The sequence below is a fragment of the Amblyomma mixtum genome, chromosome 5 (genome assembly GCF_055824585.1).
Source record: "Amblyomma mixtum isolate Tamu chromosome 5, ASM5582458v1, whole genome shotgun sequence".
In the NCBI taxonomy this organism is placed as follows: Eukaryota; Metazoa; Arthropoda; class Arachnida; order Ixodida; family Ixodidae; genus Amblyomma; species Amblyomma mixtum.
In genome coordinates, this window is record NC_143016.1 from 67,313,191 (window position 1) to 67,331,684 (window position 18,494).

The window sequence follows — 18,494 nt, forward strand, 5'->3', positions numbered from 1 at the left end:
TAGATTTCAAGAGCTTATCGTGCCGGTCGTCTAGATGCGCGGTGAGGCGTTCGATGGCAGACAATACATCAGTGTGAAGCTTTGTATTACCATTGACAAATTTGTTCGAACTCATGCCGAGTTTAAAAAGCGTTTTGTATTCAATTACGCTGAAAAAATGGCAGCGCATCTGAACCTCCAGCTGTCTCTGTCAGCGTCTCGAGCACCTTTCTTCGATGAGGGCTGACATTATTTTATCTCACATTTGGTGCTGCAACCTCCCGCCCATCCCCCCCCCCCTCCCCTTTTTATTTTCTTTATGGCTTCTATAAATTAGGTGGGCAGCGTGGAAAAAAAGCTCACACTGTTAATAAGAACAAATACATACTGTCTTAAGAAGGAATCGACTTACCGAAGCGAAAGGACTTTAGCAGCGTGCATTACAAAATAAAGCAATCAAATCTCGCTTGAAAAGCAGCAGCAGAAAAAGGAAGCTTGTGCCTATCACATGTCCATTCTTTTGAATTCCTTTCTTTTAGATTTCTTTTCTATGTTCGGAATCTTTCGAGGCTGGTTCACTCAAACTTTCTTTTTCGGCTCAAGAGCGTCTATTCCCAGCGAGCACTTTGCTTAACTGCGCTAGCGAGAAGTGCCAGCTCGCAGCAAAATAACACCCTCCTTCGTTCAGTTTCGGAATCCAAAACTATCTCGCGATGAAGCACTCTGCCAGGAAAAAATAAATAGAACTAACCATGAAACAGGGGAAAGAAGAAGACGCAGATAGTTCGATATCGCTCGTAGCACCGGCCGCCCACGCATAAAGTATTATAACGCGTATACTTTAGACAGGAGACTTGGGAACCCGGTTATGGCGCCGACTCGAGTCGGCGGCAGGGCTATTCTCTGTTTCGCTAAAAAAATGGTGCAGCATGGTTTCTTGAAGTCAGATTGGCATATTCAGAGCCGATCATGAAAGCCAGTACATACTCCAGGCGAACAGTGTTTGTCCGAGACTGTGCATCGCAGTCCGAGTCGTCCGAACTCCCATATAGGTACTGACGAGGCTTCTGCACAAAAACGGTGTGAAGTATTGGGTTGCTGCTGGTTCCAATGTCGCCGGTTCAGCCCTAGCCGTGGCGGCCGCATTAGGATGGTGGAGAAATGCAAAAGTGCTCGTTTGCTGTGCGGTGTCAGCGCACGTTAAGTAGCCCCTGGTGGTCCAAATTTATCCGGAGCTCTCTATTACGGCATTCCTCATAGCCTCAGTCACTTCTGCGCGTTAAAACCCCACAATCCACAATCTTATTGTGCTTTGACCAAGTTTCGACGCAGTGCGAAAGTTATCGAAACAAAAACTCAGCACTACTACTGCTGCAGAGTAGGAACAGAAATTCTTTCGCAGCGACTGAAGATGACCACTTGGTAATATAGCTCACAGGTTACTCTAGAGGATAAAAAAGTGTGAAGTTGCACGCACTCATACAATACCATCGCGGTCTATAGCACAATGCGATGTCGGTCTGCGTTCGGTCACTCCCACAGTACTGCCTGGTTCTGCGATGACACAGCGCTACAAGAACTTCACTGAACTGAGACTATGGGCTATGGCTTTCCCCCAGCACCGGGACTAAGCTGCCGCTGTTAGGTAGTCAAGAAGAACAGAGAATGGGTTGCCCAAGCGTTGTCCGCTTTGGCGATCGGGCGCAGAGATACGTGTGCGCGGGCGAGCATTCCGCCTCCTCTACCAAATCGCGTAGATTGAATCTTCTCGGGACGCGCATTCGCCAGGCCTAGCGCCCCCTACTACCACACGAGGGTGGTGGTGCTGGCAGTGATGGCAGCGATGCCTCCCCAATAACGCTGATCTCTCTCACAAAGCCTCAAGTACACTCAAGAATCCCTTTATCACCTGTTTGCAGACGTATAAGCATTTGCACTGGGCCTCCTCTGGCCCTGCTCGCGAGACGTGGTCCTCTGCCATTTCCGCATCCTTGCATCGTACCTTCCTTCTGCTGCTCTCCTTCTACCATCGCTCACTCCTTTCTCAATTTTTATTTTTGTTAATGGTTCTTTATTTTTCTTTCCACATATATTTCTTGCTGGCTGCGCCACACATCTTCAAGTAAATGCGATAGCTTAACCTCTGTGGGCTAGAATTTATTTTGACCGATTCCAGCTCGGTCTTCTGACGAAAGCCTATAGCTCTATTCTACCTCCAATCGTTACTTCGTTCCTCTCGGTTTTAAATACATGTGCTTTCTTCATCGTGTACATTTTCACTTATCTTCCGTTCATTCCTATTTTCTCTCTCCTCTGTCTCTCTCTATCCCCTCCGTCGGCAGCACTGCTTGATAAAAATGTTCCTGAAGTCTTAGCTCTGGACAATTGGAGAGCGCATCTTTCTCGATTTACCCAGTATACTCTAGCTGTATTTCATACCGACAATCCTAAGCCACTCAAGACTGAACACAACGTTCGTCGCCCGGTGTTGCTCGTATAGAGCAAAAGCTCAATTGGTTTATGGACTGTATCCATCTGTGCCGTTTTTAAAACGCTACGACAGTTTCGTGCTTTAATTTTCAAAGTCCAGTAACTTCCCAAGCCAAAATGAAGGCCCTTAAACAAAAGCCTCCTACGCTAAGAGGTATTTTCTAAGGGTGGCACTAAGAGTTTATTAAAGAACAAAAATTTTTTGAGGCAGGAAGCAGCACTCGACATGAACTTAACAGTTCCGCATAATACAAAATAACATAAGATTCCTGCTTGAATAGAAACCCTCTGTCTGAAAGTCTAGGTTTGCTGGGTGTCACGTTAAAGGGAATGACCGGCCGTCGCAACTTAACCAGAGGCAGTCGCAGCCTATCCTCGCAGGCAGCAGTGCCCTTTTTGCCTGCTGAGCATTAAACACTTAGGCAGCAGCAGCAAGGAATCAACTCGATTGCATAAGTTAACGCTATCCGTATTTTATCGTCCATGAGCCGTTATACTCGCGGCCACTGGATAGATTGTAGTGTCATTAAATTAAGTTCCTCCTTTTATAACTCTTGATGTACAGTGCATGTTACCACATACATCCCTTCCAAACATGGCGTCTTTTCCGCGACTCAGAAATAAAATTTTATGTACAGCCTGAGTTCCGTGATGTCGCTTCCCCTTCTTTCTTTCTTTGTTCCGTTACGCCGAAGAACGTGGCGTGATGTCGGAGAGGCGAGCAAAGTGCGCCTTATTTTTTTTTATTTTTTGAGAAAACTTAAGGTGGAGATGTTGAAGAAACAGTCCATGTGGGAACAGAGACGCCGACATGCCGATGCTTCACGTCGTCATCGCTTTAGTGCTGCTCATTTTTTTTAATCTATTATCCCCTTCAGCGACTTAGCTGGCTTCGTTCCGCTACTGCTCCTTGTGTGAAGAGGTCTTAATGCTGCCTAAGCCTGAAGGCTTAAAACTACATCCCTTAAGCCGAGGTGTACCCTTTGAACACGGTAAAACCCGAGCTAATGGGTTCCTCAGCGCGGCGTAGAAACAGACCTCTCAGGAAGCGTGTGACACATTTTTAGTGTTTTTGGTGCCTAAGTACTAATCCTGTGGGTACCAAGCCCGAGAAAAATTTCCGTTGTCTGTTCGCAGCTGGCCTAGTGCGAGCGCTTCGTCCCGCGATACTGCCCGCTCATCGTCGTCTTCTACGTAGTACAATTCCGTGCTTTCGCACTAATCCGAATCTAGTAAACATTCTCTGTTTTTTACGACCCTCCGAACGAGCCATGGGTCTTGCGAGTAACGTTGAAGCACATAGCGAGCAGTTTTCCACCTTGTTCAAATAATTAAAAACAGAAATAAAAATGCAAGCTTGAGTAAAGGGTTGGATTTCCCAGAACGAGGGCAGTTTAGTCGCCATTGAGCGGATTTTTTATTGGCCATCAAATGCAACGTAGAAGAGACGTATGTTTTCGATTCAATGCGAAGGCAATGAAGAAAAGGTGCGATTAAAAGAAATTGTATTAGGCAAAACTTAAATAGCAAAATAAACCAGCATACGCCTTGACAAAATCTGCTTCTATAGATCATAATTATGTTCATGTACGTCTAATTACTCGCGGAAAGATTTTTTTTTTTTTTTTGCAAATCAAAGTGCATTTTTCGGTAATACAATGATACAGGTATCAACTTACGATGTTAACGACGATTAAAAAACGTCAAAACGGATTCCTGTCTTAGTTCAGCAAAAACAAAGGCAAGAAGGGCCGAAATAAAAAACGGGTCTTTCATTTGTCTTATGTCCCGCCGCGGTGGCTCAGTGGTTACGGCGCTCGGCTGCTGACCCGAAAGGCGCGGGTTCGATCCCGGCCGCGGCGGCTGAATTTCGATGAAGGTGAAATTCTAGAGACCAGTGTGCTGTGCGATGTCAGTGCACGTTAAAGAACCCCAGGTGGTCGAAATTTCCGGAGCCCTTCACTACGGCGTCTCTCATAGCCTCAGCCGCTTTGGGACGTTAAACCCCAATAAACCAAACCAAGCCATTTGTCTTATGAATGACCTGCTATTACCTCGGTGTCATTGTAACCATTTATCTCGACGATTCCTCCCCACCATGACGGCTGAAAGTATTGCTTGTGATGGTAAATATCAGGGTGACAATCACGTGTGCTTATTAGATAGAGAGATAGATGGCAAAGCAAGCAGGGAGATGTCCTGAAGTAGTTACGCCTTGTTTATTACACTAACAGTTAACGAAACTGAAAATAAATAGGTAATAAGGTACCCGAACTTTTCGCCTTTCCACAGAGTCGGCGATGTGAGTGCGATGTCTTCCATATACCGCCGCCTCAATACCTGAAAAAACACTTTACAGAACTATCGCAGCGAATAAGCTGCTTAATTCTCGAGGTTCACCGCCACCTCACCCTGTTCCAGCAGCGCGAACTTCTCTTATCTGTGCTTAAAAACTACCTATAACCTTAGAGCGGAGGTTTCACGGCGGAGTTACCGTTGGCTGGTGCGGCTTCATGTTGAAAGAGCTTCCAAATGCCTCTCCCGAATGCCGGGCACATAAACGTGGCGGCACTCCGCATATGGGTTAATGCACGGCATCAGAGCAAAGTGCATGGAGTAGAGAGCAAATCTGCGAACGAGAGCGTCGATCGGCTTAAAACAGAAGGGCACCTAGCTCCCGCTCGACTTTCACTGAGATAGGCCTCACGGACGCCGAACAGTGGCATTCGCACCATCCGCCACTCGCCTGTAACAGCACATGCTAGAAACCGCGGCAGCGGCAGCTCAACTTTCGAGAGGCCGCGTCAGTCTCCAAGTATACAAGGCTGCTGGGGTTGCATGAAATTGAGTTTGAGAAAGGACAGGAGGAAAGGAGGAGAGCGGTTTCCTAATGAACGCCGCGCGTAACACCTGAGCCAAGCACCCGTACAGCTGTTGTTGCTGCGACAAGATATGCCGTCCACCCGCGGTCTCATCCGAACACGATACGTCGGATTGAGAACTAGCTCCCGCAATAAACATAACGAGATTACGACGGTGTGACGACGGCGACGACGATGCAAGGTTGGAGGAAGAAGGTAGCAAAAGTACGCCAGCACTTAAAAATCACGGCCACCGTCGCTCTCTCGGTAACGGCGGCCACTGATCTCGTCGGCCTTGTTCCGCGTGACGGCTAGTCGCCCCGCGCTCCGGACGACCTCGGGGCTAATGCACCATTGGAGAAACCCGTTTCCCGGCATCATTCTGCCTCCCTCTCTTTTTTTCTTGCCCATTCTACGCGTTGTCTTGTCCCCTTCATGTTTCAACCCCGGTGTAACTCTTCTGATGTATGTTGCTCTCAGCGTCTCATAGCACGTCGATTGACAAGTTTTCACTTGGAAGTGAGAAGAGGTGCAGCGGGACAAGGTGTCTTGTTTCCATAATATAGAGAGAATGTGGTGTCCGCACTGAAGTGAGATGCGACCCTTCGGCCGTATACGTCGGCGCCTGACCAAACAGTTAATATCAATTTCTCATAATTGGCACTCGCAGCTGCTGTTTCTACGAGTGCTTTGCGATTACATTCGCTTAGTTTTTCAGCGATAAACGCTGACAGACGTCGTGAATCATGCTTCATTGAAGTTCCCCTGTTGCAGTTGCAGTTATGTGGCACTTATCGACCATCGATGACAAGTGTTTGCTCGTAACCATTTATTGCTTAGCTGCAGTCCTGGCCATTGAGCGGGCAGTAATTACATAGCTAAAGCTGTAATTCGGGTTTTAAGGGGTTTATGGTATCACGTGCTCATGTACGTAATGGAGGATGTTTTGTTCGAATGAAAGTTCCCTCTGGTGCCACGGCTGGACGCTCATACGTGTAAACTAATAATATGTCAGTACTAATCAAAAAACCGATGAAGCTGCCACTTCTCGATCACGTGCACGACCATGGCGGCCGTGTTTCGATGGAGGCGAAACGCAAAAGGCACCCGTGTGCAGTGCGATGTCACTGCACAGAGTCCCAGGTGATGGAATATATTCCGAAGCCCTCCACTACGACCCTTCTTTCTATCTTCTTTCACTCTAACCTTCCTCGTTTCCCTCATGGCGCGGTTAAGATGTTCTCCAAGGTTTCCTAAAAAAAAAAGAAAAAAATGTGGCACCTCCTTTCCAATGGGAATGAAGCAGTGCCATTTCCCCTCACGCACAATGATTATGCGTCATCTGCGGTCGTGCGATCTCACAGTTCAAGATAGCTGAAAATGTAAATAATGAACATGGGCACGGTAGCAAATGTAATGCTCACAACTGACAACCGCTGACGAGCTCAGAAAATTTGTTAGAAAATAGCGACCACGGGAATAGCGAAGAATTAATAGTTATACATAACTGGGCTGGGTTCATCTCTGGTGGCGGTGCTGCTGCTTATTAAGATCTAAGTTTATGATTCGTTGGCTTCAAAATGAGTCTTCTTGTGGTTTAGCAAGGAATGGTTTGGGCGAAGTGGGTACAGGAGTCGCCAACCTGTCTTTGTTGCTACTGCCCTCCTGAAATACCTGAAAAAAAAATTTTTCAACAGCGTATATGGCATACCGGCCGCGCGCAACTTAATGCAAAGTGAAAAAAAAGTGCTCGCGCTGTCAAACACCAGTAATGCAGTTTTCATTTCTATGATGGGCGAAAGTTTTGGTTGGTTTGGTTTATGGGGTTTAACGTCCCAAAGCGACTAAGGCTATGAGAGACGCCGTAGTGGAGGGCTCCGGAAATTTCGACCACCTGGGGTTCTTTAACGTGCACCGACATCGCACAGTACACGGGCCTCTAGAATTTCTCCTCCAAGGGCGAAAGTTTTCTGTGCTAGCGTTGGTAGAGTATCAAATTGTTGCAACCAGCTGTATTCAATGCGTTCTGGTTTAAACCGCGAGTTCTCATCGTGGCAGACATATCGTGAGCAGGAACCGCCAAATGGGCTTAAAATATTTGAAAAAAATTTAATTCAATTGTGTTTTGCAACAGTATAATGCTGCAAAAGGTAGAAAAAGAAATTGTAGGTGCAACAGGAAAACACAGTGAGGTGAGGAATTATTCTCTTAAGCGTCATCATTCAAAAGCTTTGACAGCAGAGGTCCTGATAGGCCAAAATAGCAGCCATACATGTCACCCAAGCTTAGTGAATGTAACATTTTCGCGACACCGGCTACTGTAACGAGCAAAGAAATGCACACTGTGAAAGAATGATGACAATGACGCTGTCGAGCGCGGTTCTGTGGTGAGCGGGCCAGCATGCGGGGTTGGGAAATGAATGAGCACTGCGGGCGGTCGAATACAACAAGCCTTGTCAGAGAAATCAGGAATGAATAACGATAGCCTGGCCCCCAGTGCTTTCTTTCTGCTTGGATACCGACTCATAGAGCATCAAAATCATCCGCAGATTATGAGGCATGCACAATGCACCGAGTGGTCCTCCATCACAAATTCCGGCGCTCTTTTTTACGCCGAGTTTAGCAATTTGTTCCTAGTCTAAAAATGCATGAATGAAGAAATCACGAATTAAAATAAAATAAGTAAGGAAGGGAAGAGAGCCTGATCTAAAATCGCTTCTTTAAATGGCGCTGGTTTAATAATAATGAGCACCTAAGCTCTGTTAAAGAAAAGTAAACATAAAACGAAGTTGCACATATTACTAAATGCATGAGCCCCCCCCCCCTGTTCAACAAAGTAGTGCAGTAATTTCGTGAACATTACAGGGCGTGCGCGAAGCCCTCTGGCAGGAGCCGTCCACGTGGGGGAACGTGTTCTGTTCGACACCTAGTAAAAAAAAAAATCTAGCATTACAAAGAACGCGTCAGGCCTGGCCACGTTTCTAACGACACGTGTATGAAACAGTGCCTGGGATGCGGGGAGGCCCGCAGAGCGTATATTGATCTCAAACTCGACTCGAGCGTGCACAGTGAGCCAGGCACAAAAACCGTCACAAAGGAGAAAAAATAGAAAGAGAAGAAAAAAGCACGTCTGAGCTATATAGGCTTGGCAAAGAAGAGAAAGATTATACAAAGATAGAATTCCTTCCCTAACCGCCATGCACGGCACCCGTGTTCAGTAATTCAAACAGGGCCCACCGTTACACCAGTAAACATGGCGAGCAGCATTCCGATGGAGCACGGACTTCGTTTGACTGCACGTGTATACTATCCGCCTCGGTGACAGTACGCGCTGTCGGCTACCATGGTTGCCGCGTCGTGCTGGGCCAGCGTTTGCAACAGCGCTCCAGCGCCTGCAAGTAGCCTGCGCGCCCCGCCCGCTTGGCGCCTCGTACATACGCCCCTTCTTCCTACATGGTGTACACCATAAAACAAGGCAGAGAAGTGAAAACAAAGAGAGGCAACAGGCACAAAGCACTAAAGCGTAGTGCGCACAACTCCTCTCCCGTTGTGCTGAAGCGTGGCGGCTGCGCTTTTGGATGAAGATTCGTAGGTCGTTTCTAAAGAAGCAAATGCCCCGCGCAAAGATGGCTGCATGTTACCTTCGCTGGGAAACACCTTTCTTGTTTCCTTTTTTTTAGTCCATTAAAATATGAGTATGTTACCTTCGTTTGCACTGGCGTGTATGTATACGAAGCAGGCGTCGGGTCATTCCTTCCCCGACGCCCCACAGCGGCTCAATTCGACTTGCTGCTGCATATTCAGCATCAGCATCGTCTCACTAGGGCCGACTCCCTGCAAGGCTGGTATGGCCGCACTATCCGGAAAAACGGACGTGGTTTACGATGGGCGCGTGTGGCCGCGAGCAGACCCTGCATAAGGCTTTCCTTTCTTAATTTCTCCTTCGTTTTCTCTTTTTCTTCTCCCACAGCACCTGGGGTAACAAGCTATCCCTCGTCTCTCACCTTTTGCAGCCTTGCAGGAAGGAAGCTCTTTACGAGTCTAGAGAAGGCGTGTCAGTGTTGAGGTGAGAGGGAGGGGGAGAAAAAGAGAGAAAGGGAATAGGTATTCCGTAAGAACAGCAAATCGAGAAAAAAGAGGAGGCTGTGGCAGCATTGCTGCTATGTTCCTGCGATAAAGTGAGTCAGCAGAATAATTTAAGAGTTTGCACCTATCTGTGTCTCTGCATTCCTCATCCAAGCGTCCCAGAGTTGGTTGCTGCACTAGCAGAACGGACGAAATGGGCCATCGACAGCGCAGGGCCCTCTGGGCGGCAGTAAACTGCTTTTAAAAAATAACCAGGTGGGGAAACATAGAGGTATTTCGGAGATGGTGGGATTGGGGAGGCAACAGAATGAGCATCTCGCACCTCCCGTCTCACTTCCACCTTAAACCTCCGTCCATTCCACAAGGAGGCGTGCGGAAACCGGTGGAAACGAGAACAGCGTTTAGTATACCGTAATCTCGAGGTGCGCGCCTTCTTAACGGTGCTGCCGCAACCCCCTGCCAACACGGGGCGACGGTCTGGAATGGGTGATGTTTACGAGGGACGCAAAAAGAGAGGCTCGCGGTAAATGAGGTTCCAACTTCCGAGTGAAGGCCCCCGCAGCAAGCTTGCTTTACGCGTGCGTGCGTGCGTGCGTGCGTGCGTTAGCGACCGGCGCCTGTTCTCGCTGGTTCGGCGTGAATATTGTGTCGTTCCTCTCACCCTGCCATCAAAAGAGTCTCGCGTGCTGTCTGTTTCACTTCGGGTCGCCGGGTGGCAGGGTGGGGGACGAGTGCAGATGCTCTAGCATAGCTAGTCTAGCAGGCAAGTAAGCGACTCCCGCGCTGTATCGTCAGCGATCTCAGGGTTGTAAATGAGGTGAATAAGAAAACAGTGTACACTTTCCTGCGCCGAAACACGAACGTACTGAAAAAACTAGGTCCAAATAAGTAAACAGAAACAGCGTTTAAGGATGGCAAATTCGGTGTTCTTTGCGAGAACGAATGTATTTTCACAGCTGCTATCCTGCAAACGTCGTTTATTGCCACAATGCCCGATGATTCCTTATTTATTGGTCTTCTACCATGCACCCTATAATACTTTTCTTTTGCTCACGCGATGCTTACGCTAGCTCTCTGAGAGCCTAGTATAAAGTTGTTCATGTATTCGTTGCGCGCCTGCATTAGGGGTGTCATTACGAGCTCCCTGCCCTTGTATCGGACAGGCGTGGTGATTCGATTTCAGCCCGTTCTTACCTTCTTCGTTTACTTTTTTTTTCTTTTTCTTCAGCTCGGCGCACCTCTTTTCGCGTTTTCTCTCCTATGAACTTCGACTAAGGCACTAATAAATTTTCTTTTTGATTCCTTTTCTTTACTGGGAATCAGAAAGCTGGAAGTGAAATAAATACATGAAAGGTGATACATCTGTCATGCTTACAGGAGCTGCCTTTCCACCAAGCCCTCTGCACACACATTTGGCTCTGACTAAGTGTCTTTTACTTCGACGCCTGCGTTGAACTATGCGCAATGTTGATCTGTGACCTTCGGTCGACGCATGCCTCAGCTGCCACTTCTTTTGCTCGTATAAAGAAGACAAATGAAGTTCAGAATTATACCATTTTAATACTAAAATCTCCTTCTAATGCGACTGTATTTTCTTTCTAGTGTTACCAGTTCAAACGAGAACGCACCGCCGCTATCACCTGAATTGGATTTCTGGTACAGCGATTCGTAAGGGTAGAATATAATCAATAATAAAAAGGGGACCATTTAAATATACCGGCGCAGACAGTCACCATAAAATAAAACAGAGTCACATATCATAACATCAGAAAGAAATCAACCGAATGCTTGTCCCGTATTATTCTTCGAGTAATTAGATACAGTCCTTGGGCATAAGAGAATGTCGATGCCGACAGGAAGCAGGTTCTACGAGCAGAATACTGGCGTTTTCATCCGCTTCGTCTATTCAGAGTCAATTAGATGGCCTAATTAACACCGCTGTACCCTGAATGACGATGTGCAGGCGCCTGCTGTCGCTTCCTTTCATCCCCCAGCGTGCCGGAGGTGGAGAGGCGACGTGATATATATTTGCTAAGCTTTTACGCAGATTAGTCACTGGGCCTGCTCTCGTGGTGTGCCTAGCTTTTCATCGCGAGCTTTAATCGAAATCAGGCGCTAACTTTCGCAGGCTCATTTATAATAGAATTCGCCGCGTTGAAAATCTTCGCTCACGTATGGTTTCGGTAGTTTCTACTGTAAGGTAGAATTGGTGATGGATGGTCAGTCACTAAGCCGTTCAGTCTCATAAGGGGATGACCCACCCTCGTGATCATCCAAAGCGTTCAGTGAACAAAAACAGCTGTCCGGAACACAGTAAACTGCATAGACAAGCGCGTGCCTTTATTTAATCTTTTGGCTTGAAAAAAACACCAGACAGTCAAGTGCTAAGTTATGCGGTTGCTGCTGTGACTCTCAGAGCCCGTCACCTTAGGTGCAATGAAGCTTAACTACGTAAAATGTGGGTCACTTTCACCTAAGCAAAAGCCTCCCTCTCTGGAACCAACGCGATAACGCGTAGCCTCCGTAAGCAAGACACAAGCAGTAAATAGTTGTCATCAAGGGACCGATGTAATAAGGGAGTAATTACTCATTGACGTCCAGCCGAGCGTAGCCATACGGCTACAAAGGAAAGCTATACAGCTTTCTCAGAAACTTCGCAGTTAAAGAAAAATTCGTTCTGGTACCGGGTTTTAACTCGGGACCACCGCTTATGGTAGTGCGAAAGCGAATTGATGAATAACTCGAAGTGGGAACTGTGTTAGTCAAATGTTTAGGGGAATCCCCCAAGGTGGAGTAGATTTTGTATACAAAATCTCTCCACCTTGGGGGATTCCCCTAAACTGTTGACCAAGGGGCCGATGTTAAAGCAATGAAGAGGCACAATGAAGAAGATTCTTGCAAGAAAGTCGGGTTTTCCTAGGTTGATCCTGCTTTTTTTTTTTCGCATGACAGTGCTTCACACATTATGATAATATCGCTAGTATATGATGCAGTGTCAAAGAACCAAGAGCATAATAAGGCACGCATTAAAGTTTACGTGTTTAGTTTTGTTTATTTTGACATGCTCTTATCGTTGTAAGAATAGGCTGTAGTGGCTTAGTAGTTGTGGTGATATGCTGCTGGTCGGAGTTTTGAAATCTTTTTATGCATTGAACGAGTCAATGATAGTAAAACGGGGAAAATTCCTTTGTGCAGAAAATGTGTTGGTGTACCCAAATAGCCTAAAAACTTGAGGTCTCCACTGCGCCTGCTGGCAGGCAATGCGCTTCATAGAAGAAAAATCATTAAATTCATTTGATTCACAGCGAGATGTTACCCAAACTATCCTCCAAAGTCAGTATCAGTGAAAACGAGTGAAAGGCTCCAAGAGAAAGCACCCGTCTTTTGTCTCCAAGACGCTTAGCAACCGTTATAGCTGCCGTCATGGTCTCAAGAGGCCCGTTAAGTTACTGACTCGAATTTCCGTTTACGTCCCGCATCAGCCTGACCACTCAATTGACTCATCCCGCTTCTTTCCATCCACCAAGCCGCTCTTTGTTCCCATCCTAGGAGTAAAGGGCTCACAGGATGCTATCTACGAACGAACAGTGGTTGTAAACCGCCGAGGCGATGGCAGCGGTGACGGCGGCAGCATCGGGCGACCTGCTTTAGAAACCTCGCCTCGCTTACTTCCTGCATTGCCTCGCGCGGTTCCAGCGATCGCGGGCTCGTTGTGTAGCCCGTGACCGCAACAAGGCGCTGCGTTTACGCGGCGGCTTCCCTGTCGCTTTTAAGGCGAAAGCTTTTATTGGCTCATTGGCTTTATTGGCTTCTCCTGCGCAAGCAGATGGGTATACAAAACTATAACGCCACAGTTGTAAGGTAGGCTACCTGTCCGGGTCCTGCTAACATAAGGAAACATAACAAATCAATAACCTAGGATCACAGAAGAGTGGGCCTGCTAGCTAAATAAAAAAAAATCCCACGTGAATGCAACAAAAAACACAGTACATATCGGCCTATAGAGTGCCAACTCGCATTACCCCAGTTTGATGACTACCGCTCACTGAAGCAAATCAAGCTGAAGGAATTAGCTGGTATGCTACAATGAAACGAGTAAAATAATCTGGCACAACGCAGTCATGTCTTCAGGGGTTTCAGGGTGCGATAGATAAAACTGAGCATTTTCTATTGTCATCGATTGCATCTTCCCGTGTCACGACAAGCCCACCACCGGCCCGGTTCGCGCATTCCCAGGCAGAAATGGTCCACGACGTTGTAGCGCCGGTCTCGAAGGAAAGGCGAAGTGCTGTCTTTCTTGGCCCCTGTCCTTTAGAGTACCGCTTTTAAGGAAAAACGAGAAATAATATTCTATTTTGTGTGAATGCCATGTACCGACTTCGGGGACGCCAAACGCCTGATTAAAGCGCAACGTCTCGCAACCTCTTGAAGGGCAGTGAAGTGTTACAGCATTTTCCAACAATAAAAAACTTATAGAAAGATTTCTCAGCACACGCAATTCTTAATTTTTCTTCTTTTCGCTTTCTCATGGCTGTCATCTGCATGCCGCGCTCCGTCTTTGCAGTCTTGCAACCAATGCGAGCCCGCGGTGACTGCTAACTGCGGGTGCATTTTTGCCGTGACATATTGTTGCCGTCACGCATTTTTTTCATCCAAGTGTCCAGATAATAGGTTCGCTTATTATTTTTGCTTCATTATCCTCTCCCCTGCACGGTTAGCTCGGCACCCGCTCTAAACTTGGCGCGTTGTGTAATGAATTTCTCCATTTTTCCGAGGCCTCCCAGCACTGGCGCTTAACCAGCCGTTAAGCGGCGCCACTACCGTGGAAAGCCAGCGAATTAAATGATGCTCATCTAAACTCGCCCCTCAGGCCTCCTTTAGCCCATTATCAAACACTTTGTGTGCCGCTCTTATGTTTTCGTCTTCATCATGCTTACACCCTTTCATACTGCCGTGAGGCCAGGCGCTAAGCCAGAGCGAAGTACAAAGTTTAAACATGGCGCAATAGAGGGCGCTGCCTGCTGCATGGAGCTCGGGCAACACGGGGAGAGAGGGCGGAAAATAATTAATGAGTGTCCTCAAGCGATTGGATTAATCGGCAGAGCCGGTCAGGCCGTGCCTTTTCGAGCCCAAAGCGACGCTGCTGCAGCCGCTTCCGAGTGACGCCGCTCGAGGACCTCTCGAGTGCCGTAGATATCACGAAGGCCCGCACTCCTAGGGAAAGGGGGTTTGGGGAGGGAACAGGGAGTGGAGTGCGAGGGCGTCGACAGCGCCTGCTGGTGACGTGCGGCGCAAATGCTCCATCGGGCTTTCTCAAAAGCTCCTTCGGTCGCGATAATGTGCGCACGGCGTGCATGACGGCATGGCTGCGCGGTGCTTGTGCGGCTGCCCAAAGGCGTGCTGCTTCCTGCCGTGTGGGGTGGTGTGTGCACGCTCGAACGGTGCGGCTCTACTCGTGTGCTGTGGAAATGACGGCGCGCCTTCGAGCCGGCTTGCGGACGTCTTTTGTGGGCACGTGTCGGTCGAGGGAGCCTTTCGCCAGCCTTTACATCCCTACCTACCCTGTTTCCTCAACCCTTTCCCCACCAAAGAAAAAACTAGAAAACAGCTGCCAAGTCGGAGTCCGGAAAATGCAAAATAAATACAAAACAAGTTTCTTTTCTCTGAGTTATCTTTCTCCTCATCGGCGTTATTTCGTCCAGATCACCTTTCTCCATGAGAAGTTGACACAGCGTCGCGGTCCCATGCGGGCAGCGCCGCAGAATGCTCAGAAAGTCATTCCGCAGCTCATTTTCCCTCACGTGGGCTTGCAACAATTTACGGTTTCAGGCCACCAATGCGTCTTCTAGGTTGGCAACCGGTCTTTTCGTCAGTTTGTTCCCCCTCTTGTTGCTGCTCCTGCTGCTGGTGTGGCTGTCGCTGCTTCATCTTCGGACTGTGTGTTCGGCACCCGAGATAAGCCGTTCAAGTGGCCCTCATTGAAGGAGGCCTATTCATCAGGCTGATGTCTCGGTTGCTTCGCACATCTGCTCTGCCTTCTGTAGGGTTAGGCTCTTTTCTCGCACTATTTTCTCCTTCATCTTCGAATTGTTTGTACCCAAAACAACTTGATCTCTTGTCATGGATTCTTCTAGATCGACGGAAGTGCACAGCTTGACATTCCCTTTTAAGAGCTGCAAATATTGTTCAGACGGTTCTACTTTACTTCGCGTGCGAAGGCGGAAAACTCGCTTTTCATAAACCTCGTTTCCTTCAACACAGTACTCCTCAAACTTTCGCAGAACTGTCTGGTAGTCTTACTTGCTCTCACCTTCTGCGGAGGAAAAGTTATTGTAGACGCCTAACGCCTCATCCTCGGTGATGCTGAGGAGGGTTTCTGCCTTGTCTGCTATCGTCCTAGGTGATTCAGTGGGCGTAAAAGCGGGAAACAGTTGCAGGTCTTCCTTGAACGAATGCCAATTCCTTCTCATGATTCCGGACAGCTGCAGCAGCTCCAGCTGCTTTACGTTATTCCTACTTGTGTGGCTTCAGCAGTTCTGTCGCCATGTATCGAACTCCACAGAAAAAAAGCCCCGATAGTGGCATGAAGCTACGCCAAGAATTGTATACCTGGAGGTTAATTTTCAGCCGTTTTATAGCCGCGTAAAGTGAGAAGAAAAGAGGAAGGGAAACAAGAGGAGAAGATAAAAACAAGAAGCTGTATATATCATCACCTTAGCAAGCTTCGATCTGAAAATCATCAAAAGAAAGCTATATGGCTTTACTCTGCAGCCACACTTGCCGCGCTCAGGTAAAAGTTAGCCAAAGTTATTCACTAATGACTTCAGGCTTCACGTTTCGGGAGAAATAAAATGCATGGCAGCGTCACTAACTTCGGTTTTCGTATTTCCACTTGTAGCCCTGCCTTGGTTTTGCTGATGTTAAATACACAAGTGCACGGGTGGAATGAAATGATTGTAGTGCTCACGCATTTATATGTGAGCAGAAACGTGAGCGCAGACATACCGTGCATTGCTACAATTTCATAAAACCTGATTCCGCTTCTTCTTTCTTCTGTTCGGAACTTCATACCTGAAATTTTGAGATTTCTGTGGTATGAAATCCTAATACACAGAGAAAGAAGTTCACGCAGCAGGAGATTCGCATAGGAGGCCTAGTGGATAGAAACAAATTCCGCGCAAACGGCTTTTCCTGTTTCCACCACTGTCTGCTTGCAGCTGTGGACGAATGAAACGTTTCTATTTTCAGACTTGAAAATCCCACGCATGGGCAGCTCATGTAGGCCGCTAAAGAATATTTGTTGAAATGAACGCAGCAAAAGATAAAGGTGGATGGTAGAAGGAGCGTCTATGATGCTGTAAAGTTATCAATGCTGTCCAAAATACACTATACTATAGACCTTTTCACATTTGCCTTTTTGTGCGCAGCCATGTTACCACTGGACTGTGCCAGCAGCGTTCTGATTGGCGGATTTCAAAGAGGCATCTACTGCGCATGCGCAGTACAGTCCAACGCGCACGCGAGCTCAGCCAAGCCGTGAACAGTGAAAAGGTCTTTGCATGCTAGTATTGGCTGTGGGCCAGACGTTTCTGTGACGGTACATCGCTCCCACAACCGTGCTTATGCTTCAGGGGCCGCCACTCCGCTAACCCTTCTCTCTATCACTCTCTCTCTGCTCAGTCAAGGACGGCCAATCTGGCGAGTCAATCAACAAACGCAGTCATCAAAAGAAACGGCGGCTCAATCACGCAGGCGTATATAGGCTACCGAAGAAAGCAGCCGACGTGACTCGGTCTGGCACTATCCCTTTAATACGCAATCTGTGCGGCAATCAATGGGCCGGACACGTTGGGACTGCGTAAAGCGGTGCCGCTGCACATCTACAAGGTCGTCCATTCTTGGACCACTGTTTTTATTGCTTGCGTTTACAGCCAAATGCGGCCATCGCTGTTTCGAAGTTATTTGTCTCGACTGAGTGCTTTCATAAAAGAGCAGAAAAGGGTTTCATGTGCTGGTCCCCTTTCGCTGTGAACAAAAAAAAAAAAGAATCTCACATTGCTTATTTCTAGCTTTTCTTAGAACGCAAACAAGCAATCATTCTAGTACTGCCATTTCGACAACAGTTTTTCGATGCTAGAGCATCGGAAACAAAGTATAATTTTGGAAGCTGATTGCTGCTCCTCAAAGCGTTGTTATTCAGGACCATGACAGAGTCTTCGGTGTGGTCCTTCGGTGTCCCTTTCTGAGAGCCTGTGCCTGATGCTATAAGTAACGCTGTTATAGATCTTTTTATATATAACACGTCGAAACTAATTGAGGTAATGGTAAGCGTTCGCACGAACAAGTTTTCGACATCCCCCCCAACATAGACGCAAATTCTGCTTTGATATCGTGTTGTCGACAAACCATAAAAGATTGCTTACTACGCTCGCAGAAATAAGGTGACTTTAGAAGGCAGGTAACTCTCCATTGTTTTGTTGTTCCCCTCAAAATAATGGCGGGTACCCACTGCGGGAGATTGGTCAAGACACAGGCGGCGACTGGCAGGTGCTCAAAACGTTAAAAACTGAAATAAAATGAATAATTACACAGGTAATAATAACACTAATTAAATAAATAAAAAAGAATTCATATTTGTTGATTGCTTTCAATTTACTTTTCTTTCTACTTCCTCTTTTTTTATTTCTTGTTTTCCTTTCCCCTGTTCACGTATAACCGTCTTCTTCCAGTTCCCCCGGAGCCACCAGTCATAAGGGACAAGTTCGGCAACACACTCGGCAAAGTGGCCGGTCCATACCGGGAAGGCGAGTCACTAACGCTCACCTGCGACGTAACTGGAGGTAAGTCTCCTATGTCGGCACGCTACACGTGCTGCTAACTTTTGGGTAAGCACCAGCGAGCTCCGCTACTCAGCGATGCTCGCGGGCTTGCATGCTCAGGAACCCTAATCTCACGAAGGCGGAAGGAACTTAAGTCCTCAACCCCCCCGCCCTTAAGCTTAGCACTGTCCAATGTGCTAAAGAGCCCCACTACAGGGCTTGGAAGGAACCCCTTTGGCCTGTATATTTTTGACAAAAA

The 18,494-nt window shown here is 47.4% G+C and overlaps 1 protein-coding gene across 1 annotated transcript in view; it reads left to right on the forward strand.

Annotated features, from left to right (window-relative positions):
• LOC149342499 (roundabout homolog 3-like) overlaps positions 1-18,494 on the forward strand; it is an 84,781-nt gene that overhangs the window by 19,388 nt on the left and 46,899 nt on the right. Inside the window, exon 3 of the mRNA XM_089546807.1 lies at positions 18,146-18,256. Within this exon, the coding sequence (XP_089402933.1) occupies positions 18,146-18,256 (111 nt within the window). The remainder of the gene's footprint in view (positions 1-18,145; positions 18,257-18,494) is intronic.